Source organism: Notolepis coatsorum, assembly GCF_963971535.1.
Source record: "Notolepis coatsorum genome assembly, chromosome: 1".
Taxonomy (NCBI): domain Eukaryota; kingdom Metazoa; phylum Chordata; class Actinopteri; order Aulopiformes; family Paralepididae; genus Notolepis; species Notolepis coatsorum.
The window spans coordinates 149,005,494-149,026,510 of NC_140165.1; the positions used below are offsets into that span (position 1 = coordinate 149,005,494).

Sequence of the window (21,017 nt, forward strand, 5' to 3'; positions counted from 1 at the left end):
AGACTTCAGGGCTCCCTAGACCGACCAGTGTGGGGCACATGCGAGCAACGGCCAGGAAGGGGAGGGGGGAATTGGCATAACGACAAAATTGGGATGGGAGAAAAACACAGAAAAACAGGAGGAGAAAAAGTGGATAAAAGAAAAATACATAAAGTATGTACATCATACTACATACCGTTGGAGCCTACTGTTCAGTACCATTTGTGTAGTTCAGTAGTAGTTCATGGAGTGCAATTTGTGCTTGGAGGACCTGCATACCCAGGTGTAAGTGGCCGTTCGTAATACCAGAAGAAAGAAATTCACTCACAGCTGTCTTCACTTGCTCGAGGCGACCTCCTCCTTCATATTCACATTTCTTGTTGCCTATATTTATTGTCTTCCTATTTCCCTGTCCATACCCCTGTGCTGCTATGGCACCTGATTTTTTTCCAAGTGGATCAATAAAGGAATATCTTCTCTTGCTAGCTATGCAAGCAGAAGGATATACTGTGAGTGTTGCTTCCATGGCTACAAGTCATCCCGTTTTACACTTTACCAGCTATAAGTATCTTACAAGTCATCCTGTTTTACACTTTATCAGCTATAAGTATCTTACAAGTCATCCTGTTTTACACTTTATCAGCTATAAGTATCTTACAAGTCATCCTGTTTTACACTTTATCAGCTATAAGTATCTTACAAGTCATCCTGTTTTACACTTTATCAGCTATAAGTATCTTACAAGTCATCCTGTTTCACCTCACACTTTACCAGCTATAACTAAGTATCTTCCAAGTCATCCTGTTTCACCTCACACTTTACCAGCTATAACTAAGTATCTTCTAAGTCATCCTGGTTCACCTCACACTTTACCAGCAGTAAGTATCTTCCAGGTCAACTGGGGTTAGATGAGTGTCTTGAGGCTACAGACAGTATCTCTCCATAGGCGGCGCGTATATAAGGCTAGGGGGGGCTATGCCTACCCAGAATATTATGCTCGGAATCTTGAAATGTATATAATATATGCGCAGGCTGCTGGCTATTGTGTGTGTCTTGTGCTGCAGCCGGCTGGCCGAGGTGTCAACGACGAAGGTGTCAATCGGTGGCAGCGTTTAACATTCCAGGTACAGGCAGTAACCAATCACGCATAGGCTCAGGTTAAATAATGTAATTTAGAAGCTGCACCGGGCTGGCCCTGGGCAATGGGCATAACTAGCGATCACCTGATGTTGTTTTATCTTGGCAAACAAGGGCTTGCTCTAAGAGGACACGATGAGAGTCCGAGTTCATCAAATCGTGGACACTTTTTAGAGCTACTGTATGTACATTGTTTTCAAAGCATGATGAGATCTAACGGTGTGAACGGTCTTTCTCACCAAGACGAAACGTCGCATTTATCTGCATTAAGGTAAGACAATGGTTAATATATTATTGGATGCCTTCATTTGAACACTTAATTTGCACTATATATAAATGAGTGGGGCTCGCTGTAGTATAGCCTAGTAGTGTGTGTGTGTATATGAAATCAGAACCTGGACAGTTTGCGTGCAACCAAAAATAAAAGGTCAAATTTTTCGCGCGGCGCGCAAGGGGACATTACATTTACAGCCTTCCTACACACAAAGCCCACGCGCCGCCTATGTATCTCTCCTATCTAGTCTATGTAACACAGTGTGTGTTAAAAGCTCAACAGGACTTATTGCAATGTGTTCACTTGGTCAATGTGTGTGTTTGTGTGCGTGTGTGTACTGTATATATTATTATACCTGAGGGGATGAGTAGAGCAGGCCAGTGACCTCATGGTGCACCACAGCTGCATTCCCTGGAATGTCCCTGGCCACCACAGGTACACCCAGATCCATGGCCTGTGAGGTCAGTGAGCATCACACACACAGACACACACACATCTGATCCATTGAACAGTATATATTTTAGACCAGTGGTTCCCAAACTGTGGTGCGCGCACCCCTTGTGGTGTGCGAGCGCCCTCTAGGTGGTGCGTGACATGAAAAGGCTAATGGTGGTAAAAAAAAAAAAATAAAAATGTACAATAAAATTTCATAAAAATCTTAGTCAAACCTTTAGTATTATGGATATTAAACATGCTGGCAGAGTACATGCATCCATGTTGTCGTGAACATTTTAATTAAATTCCCTATCCATAGTCGCCGTGGGAAGAGATAAAATAAAAAATCAAATCTGTGCACGGAGACCAGCAACAATTTTTTCAAACAATTTTCAAACAATTCAAACTGAAACCCATTGGGGGGTGCGTCAGCTAGGTCGGGAGGTGATAGGGGGTGCACGGCCAAAAAAGTTTGGGAACCGCTGTTTTAGACCATTCGTTTTGGGTAATTGGACATGATTGACAAAACCTTTTTCCCCCCAGATTCTTCTGATTTCTGACGTGTTGCTCGGGGCTCTCCTCACCAATACCCAGTGCATCCCAAACACACAATAATATAAATGTATAACACAAAAAGAACTTTGGCAAAGTAATTGTACAGCTAGTTTTCCCACCCAAGCCTTCAGTGACTTGGCTAACCCTTAAGGGACTCAACTGTCTGTATCAGTTAATACCTCTCTGGCAGGTTGTAGAGTCAAACATGCTCACATGCTAATCAGACTTTAAGCCTTCTGTGGATTGTCTTAATCTACAGTGTTTAAAACAGATTAACTGGCTAATGCTGTTGCTCACTCCAAGGAAATGGAAAGATTCCAGTCAAGCAATTAATTAGGAGAACTGGCCCAGTAGTGGTCCAATAACACTGTAGCTTGTAAGCAGCGAACAATGGAGGATATTCATCTGCAAATATTCCTGCATTAAAAAAAAAAAATTGTAGTTGTGGTTTCACGTTAAGACATATTCATGTGAGAATATTATCTTGGACTGCTGGAGTATGCTGTGAGCGGTAAGGGTGTTATACAGGTACAGTCATGTTATCACAAGCTTTGTATAGCTTCTATAACAAACAGACGTGAATTCTGTGGGTTAAGTCAATTATTGCAAGTTTGCATTGTGTTTTTGAAGCGATCAACAGAAAGCTCTGGACATAGGCCAGTAGGGATGGGAATCGAGAATCGGAATAGATTGGGAACCGGTTCCTAATTGTCCGATTCCTGGAATCGCATGCCTCCGTCACTATCGATTCCTCTTATCGATGCCATATTTTTCCGACAGTTGCGCATTTAAAAACAATAACATTAGCACCACGCATGCAGCCGTAGCAGACTATTTTGATTCCTTGACTAGGAAAACCTAAAGGGCTCGATATTGCGACCGTTCCACTGTGTGCAGTGAAAACTGAAAGTGCTTTGCATCCTAGTCATTCATTTACATGGTAAAGTAACGTTAGCTGCTAGTTAGCCAAATAGCCATGCTCATTGCAGAGAGAGACAAGAGAGACAAAACTGAGCTGGCCTTTATTTATACAGGTAGGTTATTGCTAACAAATTCTCTTTTGCAATAACAACCTGTTGAATGCAACTACAGTTCAATAGATTAAATTAGTTCTCAAATACATTATTATAATAATATTTTTTTTTATCTACTTTTTTCTCCCCATTTTCTATTTTTCTCCCTTCCTCAATTTTGTATTGTCCAATTCTACCCTCCCCTGTCTCAAACGCTGTTAGGCCATGCCTCCCACAAGCCGGCTGCAATGTGGACGAAGCCTTGCATCACGTGTCCCCTCCGGTACTCGAGGAGGCAGCCGTCGCATCTTTTCACCTGCACAGCGCGATCTCTCAGCGGCGAGGGTCTGCGTGGGAGGGACACGCCGCCCTCGTTGCTTCCTGATTCTACTGCGCAGGCGCACCAACCGACCTGTAGGAGTCGCTGTCCACAACGTCCGATCCCCACCCACCAGCTTCCCACCCCCTAATACTGCCAATTGTATTAGTATGAACAACCAGCCAAGCTGGTAGCAACGCCAAGAGCTGGGCTCGAACCCAGCATCTCCTGCGTTGGTGGCGAGCGCCTTGCCCACTGCACCACCTAGCCGCGCATAATACATTATTTTATTTAAGTGTATAGTTAATTTATCTTTAACAGTTTTTGTATTTTTCTGACATGGGGGCTCAACAATAAATGATAAATGACTATCAGAAATGTCAAGTTGCATGTTGTTATTCTAACCAGCTTAGTTCTGTTGCATTTCCAATTTATTTATTTAAAGTATAAATATAGCAGGAATCGATAAAGAATCGTATCGATAAGCAGAATCGATAATGGAATCGTATCGATAAAATCTTATCAATTCCCATCCCTAAGGCCAGTGGGGTGAAAACACAGGACGAGTTTTGACTTGACCTTTAAGATTTAAGATTTGTTGGACAATGCAAATGAATGAACATCATTTACATGAGTGTATGCATAACATCACAGCTTGACCAGGACGTAAATATGTCGGGAATAGCACAGGGCTAATTTCCACCCGTAGTCCTAACATAAAACAAACACAAAACGGACCATACAACGTTCATTCATAAAAACTGACATCACTGACATGACCGCACTAACATGACATTCAGTCAGTACAACATCCCTAATGAGTGCATATTTGGCTGTCTAACAGCCATTTCCTGAGTTGGCCCCTAAAGGTGGACAGAGTGGTACATTCCCTTAAGGGGACTCTAACCTTCAGAATCCACTGTGGTTTATTATAGAGCTTTGTACATAATAATGCATACAAAGCTTGTCAATAGAACAGCAGGGCTTCCGCTGTGTGCCGGGCCTTTTAGATTGCCATTTGTTGTATTTTATGTTTTTTTTTAAAACTCATTCAGCGCCAGGGGTGCCTGATTACTTTTACCAACGGATTTCCAGTTCCGCGTTCGCGTTCTGCGATCTGATTGGCCACTGACGTTTCTGGTCACGCCAATCGTGTGACGCCTGTTTCTATCACCGGTTAAGCTTAGGCACTCTTTCGAAGTTGGTTAAGGTTAGAGTTTGTAGAGCAGGGCGATAGAACACCAGCCCTGATTCCAAACTCTAACCTTAACCAACTTCAAAAGAGTCGCCTAAGCTTAACCAGTGATAAACTAGGTGTTAGGTAGTTTGCAGGCTGTTCGAGGCGGAAATGGGCGCGTCACGCGATTGGGCGCACATGTCACATGACCAGAAACGTCAGTGGCCAATTAGATCGCACCAGAAACGTCAGTGGCCAATCAGATCACAGAACGCGGAACTGGAAATCCGTTGGTAAAAAACTAGACGCGCCAGGGGTCGCTGTTTACCTTCTGGGTAGAACGCCAACGCTGTAAGTCAATGGGGAGACTGTGAAACTCGCGAGTGCTTAAAATATATTTTATATTATAGCTATGGATCTATTAACACGATTGTCAGTGAGTTGCTTCTGGTCAACATGCAAAAAACATAGTTTTTTCATCCGTACATTTCCATTTAACCGTTTTGAATATGAGTATAGTTTGGGTGCTTCTGAGTAATCCCAGGAAAAGACGCGATAATAGCCCTTTAGCAGTGGTGCGTTATTGAAATCATCTGGGGTGACACGCACCACGTGCACGCGCGCTCCCGGCGCGTGCGCGCGCTCCCGCGAATGCGCATTTAATGTCCCCTCGCTTGGGCACAGACTAAAGACAGTGCCTAATTGCCTCTACGAATGGAATGTAACACGTCTTCACAACAAGTTAGGTGTGAATGTGTCTGAGAACGTATTTAACACACCTGACGACCGACGCTATTGATATGCAAATAGCGAGTGAGCTTGCACACCGTGCTACCCCGTCCCATGAACAACGCATGCCTGCCCTTTAGTGAAATCCAGTTATCATGCTGTCATTTTTCACCTCATTATCGAATCTTCCTGAAGTCAACGCTAGATTATCCTTCCTCATGCACCCATGAAATGGGGCTTGTACCGGCGCCCCCCCCCCCCACCAATGGTAAACAGCCACACACAGTCCACACAGACAGCTTCGATCGCGGGAGAAGAAAATATCAGATCAACGCAAGATTGGATATACAGTATAGTGCCCTTACCTTGTCTCTGATGTAATGCAAAAAGATTATTCCAATTCCTGATCGCCATTCGATCGCGTTTATTGATCGAACGTTATATGTCCAAAAGGCATAATCCACGCTGCTCCGAGTTTCCCCAAACTCTGTGTAATAACGTTAGTCATGCCGGAGTAGGAATACCCCGCCCAGACTTCTCAGATCAGCGTACAGCCCAAGGGCCGCGCTACAAGGGCCATTTCATGTATGCACAAGCAAGGATAATAATGATGATCTACCGTTGATTTCAGGAAGATTCGATAATCAGCCGAAAAATGTCAACGTGTTTTGTGTATTCCACTAAAGGGCTATTATCGCGTATTTCTCTGGAACGTGAACTTTGGAAATGACTCAATAATCAACTAGGCTGCAGTAAAAAACTTAAAACCAGTTTCTCAAACATAAACATAAAGACGGACAACACGTTCATCACAGCCAAGCTGGATGTAGCCAATTACTTAAACATTTTCTTCACAAACATAGCCACAACACTGGTAAACAAACTACCCTCCCACTCAGGGCATTATGGGGTAGAACACATAGTAGCATACTACAAGAACCTAGGGGTCCACAAAGACGACTTCAAACTGTAAATGGTAACAACAGATGAGGTACTCAAAAAACTGAGCGCCCTCCAACCGAACAAGGCCACTGGCCATGACAACATCCCCTCCAAATTCCTCAGAGACTCAGCAGCCATCACACACATAATAAACCTCTCCATAAAACAGGGACACGTCCCCAAGGACTTCAAAATTGCAAGAGTAACACCCCTGCACAAAAAGGGCAGTCAATTAGACCCAGGCAACTACCGCCCTGTTTCTATCCTTACCTCCATCTCGAAAGTCATGGAAAAAATAGTATACGAACAGGTCGAAAAGTACCTCGCGGAAAAAAATCTAATCTACGAATTCCAATCTGGCTTCAGAACATCCCACTCCACTTCTCTATTTAAACGACCACATCAAACAAGAGGTGGATGCGGGCAAATACTGCGGCATGGTCATGCTGGACCTACAAAAGGCCTTCGACACTGTCAATCACACCATTCTGATAGACTATCAAAACCAATTGCTTTTAGCTTGTCAATCAGTGAGCTGGATGCAATCCTACCTGGAGGGGAGAGAACAGATGGTGGAGGTAAACGGTAACCTATCCCCCCCCCCCCTCACAGTGAGCTGTGGTGTTCCACAAGGAAGCATACTAGGACCGCTACTGTTCCTAATTTATGCAAATGACATGTCGTCAGCTTGTGACTGCAACTTGTTCCTGTTTGCAGACGACTCAGTCCTGCTGGTCTCTGACAAGAGCAAGTTACAGGTTGAAAAAACCCTCAGCTCGGAACTAGGCAAAATCTGCATATGGCTCGCTGATAACAAACCATCATTACACATGGGCAAAACAGAGTCCATTCTCTTCGGTTCAAATAACAAACTCAGCAAGACTGACGGCTTCTCAGTTACAGTGGGTGACAATATTGTCACAAGGAAAGAAGAAATTACCTACCTGGGTTCCATCCTAGAGGAAAATCTTTCCTGTGACTAAATGGCATCCAATGTAATAAAAAAAAGTCAACCAACGAACTCGATTCTTGTACCGGATCTCCTCACTGGTAAACAAGAATACCCTGAAGACTCTGGCAGGAGCACTCATTCAAGGGTACTACGACTATGCTTGCACCTCATGGTACCAAAGCACCTCAAAGGCGCTAAAAACAAAATTACAAACATCTCAAAACAAACTGGTCAGACTACTGCTTGACCTTACTCCTAGAACCCACCTCACCCCTGCCCACTTTGACAACCTAGGATGGCTTAGAGTAGACGACAGAGTACAGCAACTTGCCATGGGCCTGGTCTACAAGATACACTACACGACCAAGGTACCTATGTACATGTCATAATACTTCCCAAAGGTCAGTGAATACCACGATCACAACACCAGAGGGAGCTCCACAAATCATGTTAAACCCAGATTCGGCTCAAACAAGGGACTAAACACGTTTAGCAATTATGCCACATCAATGTGGAACGCCCTACCCAAAGCTGTAAAGGAATGTGAATCACTACCCACTTTCAAAACCACTCTCAAAGAACACACGGGAGACTGCAATTCGAAACTGGCCCCTGTAAATGTCCTAACCCAACCCCCTGTACAGTAAATGACCAAGTATGGTTGTCAATATTCCAATGTACAGTTTTGCTTGTACAGTTGTACATGTTGACTGAAAAGCAAGTCATTGATAAGCGACGGGTGTATTAGACCCATAGCCATAATTTAAGATATATTTTAAGCACTCGCAAATTTCCCCGTCCTCCCATTGATTAAAGCGCTGGCCTACAAGCCCTAATTTGGTCATATCCGGCCGGCTTTGAATGTGTTAATATTCTATTCAATGTCACGGACCTGTATGTTGCTGTTAACACTTTGAGTGCCGGCCTCCGTGTCCTATTTACCCCGTTGAATGCCACCACCCACTTCAATGATAGAGCTCTCATATTTGCGAACGCATAAACTATATCTTAAATTGTGTTAAATGTGTCTAATATGGCCGTCGCTTATCAATGACTTGTTTGCAGTCAACATTGTCGAAACGGATTGTTTTTTTTTTAATCGGTTAATTTCCGTTTTATACCATTTTGAAAAACGCTTGTCTTTTGAAAGTTTCAGAAACAAAAATTAAGATTCTGTGATAAACGCCCTTTACTGGAATACACTGGAATACACAAAACACATTGTAATTTTTCGGCCTATTTATGAATCGTTTTCAAATAAACGCTAGATTATCGATAGTATATGTGTAATTATGCACGCTATAGAAGCGGGCTGAAAAATCGATTATCTTATTTCCTGATCGCACACACACACACACACATATGGCACACGCTGATATATAGGTGAAAATAGCTCTGATTATCCCAAGACTGGTAAAATAGATTCCTTACCTCAGATCAGATGTTCTCCAAAAAGATTATTCCAATTCCTGATCGCCATTCCAAATATCGATCGCATTTATTGATCCAACGCTGGGTACTTGTCTGACAAGTAACCAGACTTTTTTTTCTCCATGCGTTTCATTCAATCCAATCTAATCCAAAGGGGTGCAGTACCATCCGGAGAGACGATAGGGGGCGGTATTTTCCCTGTGCGAGTTCAGACAGATCCCCACTGGTAACGTGAGGCTAGATTGATGAAATATGAATGGAAATCGCTAATTTAAAAAATAACGATTAAAAGACGGCATAGCTCGTTTCTGGCACTGAACAGTTGGCATGAAATAACGAATTATGCCGTGGCTGGCACTCAAAGTGTTAAAAGGCATACTGGAGGGCGGCCGGGTAGCGCAGCGGACTAAGCGTCTGTCTACCACCACAGAGCCAGTGGGATCTAATCCGGCTGTGGTGCCTCCGGCTTGGCCGACCGTCCATACTAACACAATTGGCAGTGTTAGCGGGTGGGAAGCCGGCGTGGGTGGGTCCTGGTCGTTGTAAACAGCGACTCCTACAGTTCGGTTGGGGCGCCTGCACAGCAAGGGAAGGATCTGGGAGAGGTAGTATGACCTTCCACACGTTACACTCTCTGCCAGGTGAAAAGAAGCGGTGAGCTGGCTACACATGTGTCGGTGATAGTCTCCGCCCTCCCAGACCAACGGTAGGGGGTAGAGTGCGCAATGACCAGGAAGGGGATTGGGAATTGGCATAACGACTAACATTGGAATGGGAGAAAAACGGAAAAAAGAAGGTGGGAAAAAGATTAAAAAAATAAATAATAACAAAAGGCATACTGGGACCCAGAGGGTGCAGTACCGGCCAGATCCGGCTAGGTGGCAGTATCGAGAGTGCAGTAAACCCTGTACCAGACCGTGTGTTACGTTGAAATCCCACCGGGCGGAGAATGTTAGTACAGGGAAGCCTAGAGGTTCACTCAATCACATTGAAAAGTGTCCGGGACGCCTGAATACTTTCGACAACAAATGTTTGTTTCCGCGTCTCTGATTGGCCCGCGCGTTTCTGGTCATGTGACATGTGCGCCAATCGTGGGACCGCAAGTTTCTACACTGGTTAAGCTTAGGCGCTCTTTCGAAGTTGGTTAAGGTTAGAGTTTGTCTTACGCCATGCTCTAAGTCTTAGAGCATGGCGATAGAACGCCTGCCCTTCTTTCGACGGTTAAGCTTAGGCACTCTTTCGAAGTTGGTTAAGGTTAGAGTTTGTCTTAGAGCATGGCGATAGAACGCCAGGTACAGTAGTTTGCAGGCTGTTAGACCCGGAAATAGGCGCAGAACTTGCTGTCCCACGATTGGCGCACATGTCACATGACCTGGCCAATCAGAGCGCAAAACTCGAACGCGGAAACAAACATTTGTTGTCGAAAGTATTCACGCGTCCGGGACACTCGATGCATGTGTTGTGCTGGATTATGTCGTGGACCAGATGGACATCAGATGGACCAGATGGCGATCAAACAATTGGAATATTCCCCCCATCTTTAAAGGTCCCCTATCATATAAATGGCCTTTTCCAGTGTTTAGCATTGTTTTCTAGCAATGTGGGGTTGGACCAACACTGTATGTGTCTCAAATTCTCATTTTGGCGGATTATTTTATTTATTTATTTCGCACCATTTCAGGAAAACAGTCAAAAACATTGACCATGACAGAAAGTGTATAAAGGTGCAGAGTAGAGGCAAGAGACCCAGATGGGCCTATACGGGGCCTCAACTCATAAAATCATTGGATAAAAAAAAACACAAAAACAAAAGTAAAGTGAAATAAGTTCATAAAACAATTTTCATAATATTAAGATAATAATAATAATAATAATAATAATAATAATAATAATAATAATAATAATAATAATAATAATAATAATAATAATAATAATAATAATAATAACAATAATAATCAAAGTAATAATAATAATAATAAAAACAACAACATTAACACTTTGACTGCCGGAAAACGCTTCATTCCCGGCCATGCTCAAGTTGCCGGAGGACGCTTTACAGCGTCCTTATATCAATATTTCAAAAATCTGCGATCGGATTCATATTTCCCCTCCGCTGGCCTGAGATCCACCAGGAGGACCCACTGAGCTCTCTGGCGGTTCAGGAGCGCCATCTGGTGGCCGATCGGCGCAATCGCTTAACAGGAAGTGCTATGGAGGTTGTGCTGATCGGCCGTATTACTTCCGGGCACTCTGTTTGGCTACCGGGACTCGATCTCGACACAATACATAGCGATCGATTGCCAATAACTCGATAAACAACATGATTTGGACGTATGCTCCTCCCTCCCCATCAACATGGACCCCCTGCAATTTGCATACCGCCCCAACAGGTCCACGGAGGACGCCATAGCCCATGTGCTGCACACAGCAGCATCACACCTGGACAAGAGGCAGGGGAACTATGTGAGAATGCTATTCATCGACTACAGCTCGGCATTCAATACCATAGTCCCCTCCATACTCATAGCCAAGCTCAGGGACCTGGGCTTGGGCTATGACCTCTGCCAGTGGGTCTTGGACTTCCTGACTGGCAGACCCCAGGTGGTGAGAGCAGGCAACTGCACCTCCTCATCCATCACCCTCAACATAGGGGCCCCCCAGGGCTGTGTTCTGAGTCCCCTCCTCTACTCCCTGTACACACACGACTGTGTGGCTCAGCGGAGTAGCAATACAATCATCAAATTTGCTGACGACACAGTGGTGGTGGGCCTGATCTCTGCCAACGACGAGAGGGCCTACCTGGAAGAGGTCAAGGTCCTGGCGGGATGGTGCCAGGAAAACAGCCTCTCCCTGAACGTCAGCAAAACAAAGGAGATGATTGTGGACTTCAGGAGGTCGGGGGTCAAGGACTACAGCCCCCTCAGCATCGACGGGGCACCGGTTGAGAGAGTCAACAGCTTTAAGTACCTCGGAGCCTACATATCCGAGGACTTGACATGGACCACACACATTGACAGTGTTGTGAAGAAGGCACGACAACGCCTCTACTTCCTCAGGCGCCTAAGGAAGTTCCAAGTCAGTCAGAAGATCCTTAAGAACTTCTACTCATGTACAATAGAGAGCATCTTGACCGGCAACATCACCTCCTGGTTTGGGAATAGCACTGCACAAGACCGAAGCAGACTACAAAGAGTGACACGTTCAGCCGAACGCACAATTGGAGGGGGGCTCCCCACCCTCCAGAACATTTACAACAAGCGTTGCACGGGCAAGGCTAAGAGAATCATTAAAGACTCCAGTCACCCGAACAACTGCCTCTTTGAACTGCTGCGGTCAGGCAAGCGATACCGGAGTCTCAAGGCGAGCACAGAAAGACTCAGAAGAAGCTTCTATCCCCAGGCCATCAGGCTGCTAAACGAACAATGAATGAACACTACACAACAACAACCACCAAACGCACATAGCACACACATCCACACGCACACACTCACTTTAAACAAACACACTGTAGCACCCACTCCACACACTTTATAGCACACACCCACTTTAAACAAACACACTGTAGCACCCACTCCCCACACTTTATATTTATTGATGAAGGATTGCACTACAACTCGTACACCTTACTGTAAATTGTACCTAAAATTGTACCTCATCCCATTTCTGCTTTGCACTAGATAGTACTGTACATTAGTACACTGCATAGTATTGTATATTATATGGTAACTCAGAACATTGTACATATGTCTATACAGAACACTGTGACCTCATTTTTCTTCTTCTAAATTACATGCTATATTATGTTATTCGATACTATCTTGTCTAGCACAGTCTCTGGAGCATAACAGTAAGAAGCATTTTGTATGAAAGTATTCTGTACTTCTGTATGACAACTATTAAAGAACTTGAACTTGAACTATATACCATTATACAAGCTGGAAATGGACCGGGTAAATCTACATCCCATAATGATCAAATTTCTACTCTACGATGATCGCCCAACGGCGCGCGGAGACTGGGGTGAGTTTTAGCGTGTAAAATTACCGTCTTCGATACTAACTGCTATGATCAACATTTGACCCACATTAGATGATTGGTATAACGCTGCCCACGGAATTATAAACGCCCCCTAGCCCATCCGGTCAACATCAGATGATGTGTAGTAACTTCTAGAAGTACGTCTAGTTGGAATTTTTTATATCGCGCTGATTGCCATAAAACTGTATTGCATCATCAATATAATGCATTTGGGGCTATAGATCACGTTCTGGAGAAAGCTGCAGAAAGAGATGAAAACATACTTATACATTAGACCATACTTTACTATGAATATGTGAATGAAAAAGTTTAACGTTGCTACACAATGAACAATACATATAGGACTTTGAATGGGCCCTAATAATGGCAATGTAGCAATAGAATTTAAAAAGTTATAGCCATGCAAAGAAGGGGTACTTCTCCATAGACAAATAGAGCCGGCAACCTATGGTATATCATGAATTTAACCCATGGCAACCAAAGTGTTAACACATTCCCTGCCACGCTTATATCCATCAATGTTTGATCACTGCCACCAGTCTAAGCCTATGGAGATGTTTACCTTCTTTGCAGGGCTATAACTTTTTAAATTGTATTGCTAAATTGACATTACTATGGCCCATTCAACATCGATTATCTATCGTTCAGGATGTAGGAACGTTTTACTTTTCATTCATTCGTTCGCATTCGTTTTTTGCGTGATCGTCAGTAAATGCTTTATGTAGTATGGGTGATATATTGATCAGAGCGGTTTGCATGGATAATAATAAACAAACACGCTGAAAGTAACGTCAGCGTCCTCTTACCGTTCAACGTTGAGACTGGAGGAAAAAGATCCCACTTATTTGACGTGGATCGACTAGATCCATTTCCGGTTTGTATAATCATAATACACTGCCAAATCGTATCGATTATTGCGTTATGGCAGCGATCGCTATACACGGACGTGTGTATACAGTCCTGCAACAATATGAGAGTGCTGGACGCATTTGTCAGATGCACCGGGATCACAAAAGATCCACTTCCGGTTTGGCAACTCGCCGATCATCCACCAGGGGGCAGTATTGAAGCGTTGCAGAGTTGTGCCGGCTCACACTGCATCAGACCAGGCTCCGTGAGGGAAATATGAATAACATGGCGAAAAAATTAAATATGATCTCAATAACGTTGTACGCCGTGGATTGGCAGAATTAGCATGAACTTGAAACGCGTTGTACGACGTTTTTGGCGCAGGATGTGTTAATGAGTGGCCTAGCTAGAACAGGATGAAGAATATCCCCGGCGCTGAATGAGTTAAGGACCACCAAATAAGCTTTTAGCTTTATTGTGTTTATCCTTGATGACTTTTCTTAAGAATGTGTATGAGAAGCTTGCTTCAAATGTATGTGCCCCCCCCAAAGTTGTCAAATAAATCCAATCAATCAATGATCACTGAGCCCTGGGTACGTTTACCTCCAAGATGGCTGCGGACATGCCCTCTGAGACAGAGCTGTTGACCACAGCGAAGCACCTCTTCATGGCAGCGTGAAGCTCCTGCTGACTCTTCTCTTGTGCCAAGAAGACCCCCGGTGTTCTGGAGACACAGTGGCACAGAGCACAGCACTGGGTGACTCGGGGCTCACAGAGCATGTGTAACTGTGGCCATTATATGGTTTTCATAATTTATATGTTCTTTAAGTTTTGTAACTCTAATGTAATATTTGAGAATGTATTTGTTGCATTTCTTATTTCTTTGTTATTTCATTTGCTACAAGTCCCGTTGGGCTGCTCTCGCGTGTGTTTTGCGACACGTGCAAGCAAGCAGCAGGGATGGTCAGCTATGACAGTATTATATGACAGTTACAATAACAGAAGACTGAAGATTGTTCCCCTTTGTGTAGCATGCAGCCAACAAGGTATTTAGTGTTTGTTTGTATTTTGCTTTGGTAAAGTGTTGTTTCTCATGCTGTGCATGTTATTATTTTGTGTTGAACTAACGTGGCTTATGTTTCTCTTTTTAAGTTTTCACAGTGGATTGGAGTAACAAGGCTTCAATAAACCTGTAGCAAGAAACCCACTTGTGTCTGCATGTGCTTCGAGGGAATTACAGCGTGAGTGATGGTGAGCCGTGACAGGCTCGGGGGGATGATAACATGGGTGTACTCAGTGCTGGAAGAAGTACACCGTTCCTTTACTTAAGTAAAAGTAGAAATACCCAGATACAATACTGTAGTACTCTGGTAAAAGTAAGTCGGTAAGTATCAAAAGTAAAAGTATGTATTCTACTTGATGTTTGTGTATTCCAGTGCTTGGGAGTGTTCAAACCAGTGACCTGTTATGTTAAAGTGGTATGTGGTCCACATTATTATGTTATTATGCAATTATGCTGCTCCGATTCCGCCCTCTTGAAGTTGGCAGGCTTCAAATTTTTAAGTACATAATCTTCAACCATTGCTACGTCTTTTATGCAAAATATTTTTCTTCTAAGTAACTACCCTATTGGTTTGAATATAAGACGACCCTGATTATAAGACAACCCCTCTTTTTGAAGACACATTTTTGGAGCAATACCTTTTTGAAGACCAAATATAGTTTTTTACAAAGTAAAAAAGTGAAGTGAAAACAATGATAACAGCCTACATTTGTTTTATTCAATGTAGGCTGTTATTTGTATAATCTTTTGGTAAAAGCTTCTTTTATAAAAAACACATTGAATAAAACAATAGGCTGTTATTTGTATAATCTTTTGGTAAAATAATCTTTTATGAAAAAAAAACACATAGAATAAAACAATAGGTTGTTGTTTTTAACATCTTTTCACTGACCGTTTGCATTTCTAAGGTGGTCTTTTTGGGCTCGCCATCCTCTAACATTACATTATAAGGCAACGCCATTTTTCCAGGTGTTCTTTTAGGGAAAAAAACCTGTCTTATATTCGGCACAATACGGTAATGCCCTAAAATGAAAATAGTAAAGTAGAAGTCTTACTTAAAGATATAGTAGAAGTAGAAATTTTACTTAAGCGCTAAAAATACTGTTTTACTATTTCACCGCTGGGTGCGCTGTGTGTATGACATGCACTTGAAGTCCAGGGCCCTCATTTATCAATGGTGCGTACGCACAGATATGTGCGTAACCCGTGCGTACGATCATTTCTAAGCAAAGTGTGGGATTTATCAATTTGAACGTGTGCTTGACTTTGTGCGTATATATACGCACAGCTCTGACCGTGCGTACCTGGCGCCCAGTGGTAGAATATGGAGACTGCAGACGGACGGCATATGCTTTCATCAGTTTCATGCATTAGTTTCAACGCGGAAATAAGCTTTCGTGCATTAGTTTGACTGACGTGTTCTGTATGACCCCCCGTAATTCATTATAGTTAATTGTAAAATAGCGACAGTAGTGTAATTATTGTCAAAACCCTATAAATAGCATTTGGAATAATAGGTCTTTCTTTCTGAATGAATGCAGCATGGTTAATATATAGCGTTATCGGAATATACAGGGTGTACTGACTGCGCTCCGCGTGAATGAATGAATGAATGAAAACTTTATTTAACAGATTGCAGAATGGGTACAATACAGTACGGCTCAATACATACAATTGTTAAGGGGATGCAGACCTGAGAAAGACGTTTGTCTTGTTTCCATCAGGGTCCCCCATTTCTCAACTTGTTATTATTTTGCACATTGATTGCAGAAATACGGAACGTTTTGATTATATTTAAAAGGCTTTGCCATTGTTAAACGAAATAAGTGGAATTTCGAAGCTGTAAGCAGAATACAAGTCATATGAACACCCACGATATAGTGTTCTTCCCCCTTCCTACTGTATAAGAAAGAATTAAAAACGCATTGCAACGAGAACAGAGGTTATTTGTTGAGTTTATGTGCATTACAAAACCCTTGCAATAAATGTGTCTTAAATTAATGAAAAGCATACATGCTCTGGATACAGAGCATATATCGTGTGGGTGATATGACTTGTATTCTGCTTACATAACTTCGAAATTCCACTTATTTAGTTTTACAATGTCAAAGCCTTTTAAATATAAATCAAAACGTTCCCGTATTTCTGCAATCTATGCGCAAAATAATAACGAGTTGAGTTCTAACAAAGAACGTATTACATGCTGGGTAGGCTGATAGAGTAAACTGTAAATAAAATAGCCTATAACATTATAAAGGATATGGGCTATAATAGCAGGGGTTCCCAACCTTTATTCCCCAGAGCCCCACGATGGTGGAATGAACTACCCACCCCAGTTAGGACAGCCGAATCCCGTCCAATCTTTCGCCGTCGACTAAAGACGCACTTCTTCAACCATTATCTGAAATAATAAAAAATAAAAAAAGAATCTAACCCTAACTAACCTTACTGTCATGCACTTGTCCTAATAAACTAACCTACACTGTAACACGCAACACTTTGATGAACATTGTTACTCAGCTGATAGAGTTGTACCCTTCCTGATGACCTGTCGTACAGAACTTGTAAGTCGCTTTGGATAAAAGCGTCAGCCAAATGACTAAATGTAAATGTAAATGTATATAGGAATATGATATGATATAAGGTATACTGGTCCGTCAGCGAGGAGATTTAGCCCACAGCGGATAGCCATTAAATGCCATTTGAGAATATAGGCTATAGTATTAAGGCAAAACGACGGCCTATAGCCTATACATATTATTTAATGTTTTCATAAGCGTAAAGATACAGCTAGATTAACGATCAAGTTGGTTTACTGTGCAGGCTTCGCAGGGCTGTGCCATGTGTTATTATATATGCGCAAGTTACTGTTGCATAATGTAGGCTATGCTATTATATCTAATTGAATGAATGAAATCACGATCTAGCTTCGTCAAACCAAACAATCATAGCACATATTAAAAAAACATTAAAAAAAAAAGAATTATAAACAAAAGGTCAAGAGCAATGTGTTTGGTTGGCAGACATGTCCAAAAAAGGAGTAGAGGGAAGCTAAGCTTATTGATCCCTACCCCCTTACATTTTATTTGTTCTTCCATTAATTTGACTAGATATAACATAATTTAGTATATTACAGTATAGAATATACTTTTACTTATAATACAAAAATAATAATAATAATAATAATAATAATAATAATAATTGATTCACTTGACAGCAGTGAATATAGTACAGCACCACATAACACAATATAACATAACTTTGTTTATCCTCATTACTCATTTCTGTATTTCTCTAATGTGTATTTTTTTAGCTGCTTTTTAAATTGTGCCATATGTTTACTCAGTTTGATGTATTCAGGTAAATTATTCCACAACTTCACTCCACACACCGATATGCACATGCTTTTCAGCGTAGTGTGTACCATTGGTTGTTTAAGATTCCCTCTCGATCTTAAGTCATATTCTCCTTCCCTGTCTCTGAACCATTTTTGAATGTTGCCTGGGATTAGTTTGTATCTGGCTTTGTATACAATGAGGGCAGTTTTGAAATCCACTAGGTCCATACATTTCAATGCTTGTAGCTTTATAAATAAGTTATTGGTGTGTTCATAATATCCTACATTGTTGATTAGTCTTATTGCTTTTTTTTGCATGGTGCATATTGGCTGTAGAGTGCTTTTGTAGGTATTACCCCACACCTCCGCACAGTAGCTCATATATCAGGGGTCTCAAACTCAATTTACCTGGGGGCCGCTGGAGGTAGAGTCTGGGTGAGGCTGGGCCGCATCAAATATTCTACAAAAAAAGGGTTTCAAGTATTCCAAAAAAAAAAAAGTACAACTGATCCAATCTTCTCAATCTTTAGCAATAACATTTCAGAACATGAACAGTTCTTTAGAACATGAACGGTTCTTCAGAACATGAACGGTTCTTCATAACATAGGCTTCTCAGTGGTGTCAGTGGACTCATCCACAGCTATGGAAATGCACTGTGCATTTTTTTATTCTATCACAAAGCTGTTTAATCAAATCACCAGCCAGTATTTCAGTTATTCTGGTTGCTGTGCTATCTGAGGGGGATTTGCTTTTGTTTGCCTTCAAACATAGTCTCCATCACTTCAGTCATACATTATTTTATTATTTATGCATCAGAGAGAGATAATGGCTTCTTGTGTTTAGCCAACACCCATGCCACTGAGTGAGGACTTGGTTGCTTTTTCTCGTTGTGACATATATTTAAAAATAATTCTACTTGCAGCTTGATATGATGATTTCATTCCATTTATTTTTGTGGTTCTTAGCACTGAATTTTGAGGAAAGGTTGCATCAAAATAATTGTGTTTTGTTTCATAGTGGCGTTTCAAATTGCCACTCTTCACAAGAGCTACCATTTCTTGGCATATTAGGCACATTGGTTTGGTGCTGGGAGGATGCACGCATATTTTTCAGTCCATTCACCTTTGAATTGCAGCGATTTTCACTGTCAACTTTTCTTTTACTGGCCATCTTTGAACATGCCATATTTTACCTGCAGTACCTGCAGATGAAACTAACTGTAGATGCGCTGTCAACTCTCGCTCTGACTCGGACCCGCTGAAAGACAACACTCATTCCGTGAAGACCCGCCCTACTCTGCTCTCATTCGCAGACTGTGGGTGGGGGAAAAAAACGCTGACGGGACACTGAATGTGATTGGACCAGAGTAGACAGACAGACAGTGGAGCAGTGCAGCCGGACAGGCAGAGCACTGCTTGCAGAGGAGATAGCGGAGAATTTTGAGGATGCCTGCCGTGGTGACAGGATATATTTTCCTTCCACTTTATCACTCCGGAATCACGTTTCAACCAAGTCACTAACGTAACGTTGCTGTCATGAGCCTGCGCTATTGTAGCCTACAAGTGATAAAATAAATAAAACGTCCAACTCGGCAAAAAGTTGCGTGCGGACCGCACTAATGTCAAGTAGGGGGCCGCAAAATATCATCCAGCGGGCCGCAAATGGCCCGTGGGCCGCGAGTTTGAGACCGCTGTCATATATGGTAGGAGTGTACAGTACAGTGTATACAGTACAGTGTATACAGTGTTTTTTTGTTTAGAATGTGTCTTATCTTGCATAAAACACCAACACTGTGCCAATTTAGTCCTGACTATATTTGACTTGAGGTTTCCAGTTGAGTTTGTGGTAATTCATATAGGCTACCTAATACCGACAACAAAATAGATTGTATACCTCTACAAATCATATTATACCCGGTAGCCAATCAAACGAAACTAATAAAAGGCATTCATATTCCAGCATGGTTATAATGACACACCAACGCCAAACAGTGGTTAACGGTCTTTATTAGTATTTTGAGCTGTCCAGGCAGAATTGCAGCAATGGTCTTAGGGAGTCGTTGATATCTGACATCACCGTGTACAAGTCCGCCAGCCTGTCGCGTATATCCCATAACACACGCTGTGTCTTCTTGGTTCGACAGCGCGTTGAATTATTTGCTTAGATCTCCGTGAACAATCTCGCTCTCAGTGAAGTTTCTCAGAGTTTGCTCGGGTTAGTCCATTATTTCACATCCCATGGGGGTGTTTCATGACCATATATTGATAATCATGCACGAGCATTGACGGTAGAACAAATTGTATTTATCAACACGGAGTGTGCGTACGACCCGTGTACGCAAGTGTGATAAATCCCGATTTTTCTGTACCTACACACATTCTAAATTCTGTGCTTAAGTACGAAAATAGAACACTTTCTAAGAATTGTTGATAAATGAGGGCCCAGGTGATGTCCTGACCAGAGAGGGCAGCTTTGCTGAGCTGAAGCCCTTTGGCAGGAGAGCCAGAACTCTGCCAGGGTGTCAGGTCAAGTTGTTGTGTACAGCGAGGCCAGCGAGGCACACCATCCCAGGTCAACAACAACAATAAGGTTCCTCTACCAGCGCCCAACGCAAGTGCTTCACTTGGATTGCATAACAAGCATAGACGATAAGCAAATATATTTTTCTTTACTCGAGACATTGATAAGTGTGTTTTTAGTCTGCAGTGGATGATCGAGAGGCTTCCAGCTGTCCTGACTGTGGTGGTAGAAGTTTATTCTGCCACCGTGGGGGCCGGGACAGAGAA

At 42.5% G+C, this 21,017-nt stretch overlaps 1 protein-coding gene across 5 annotated transcripts in view; it reads right to left on the minus strand.

Annotated features, from left to right (window-relative positions):
• glt1d1 (glycosyltransferase 1 domain containing 1) overlaps window positions 1–21,017 on the minus strand; it is an 82,938-nt gene that overhangs the window by 24,404 nt on the left and 37,517 nt on the right. For 2 of the 5 annotated variants that reach the window (XM_084322505.1, XM_084322504.1), the window contains one exon: window positions 14,434–14,554. In XM_084322505.1, the coding sequence (XP_084178631.1) occupies window positions 14,434–14,554 (121 nt within the window). Of the gene's footprint in view, window positions 1–1,745; window positions 1,845–14,433; window positions 14,555–18,638; window positions 18,691–21,017 lie in introns of all 5 variants that reach the window. The other 3 variants (XM_084322506.1, XM_084322502.1, XM_084322503.1) reach the window with 3 other exon arrangements.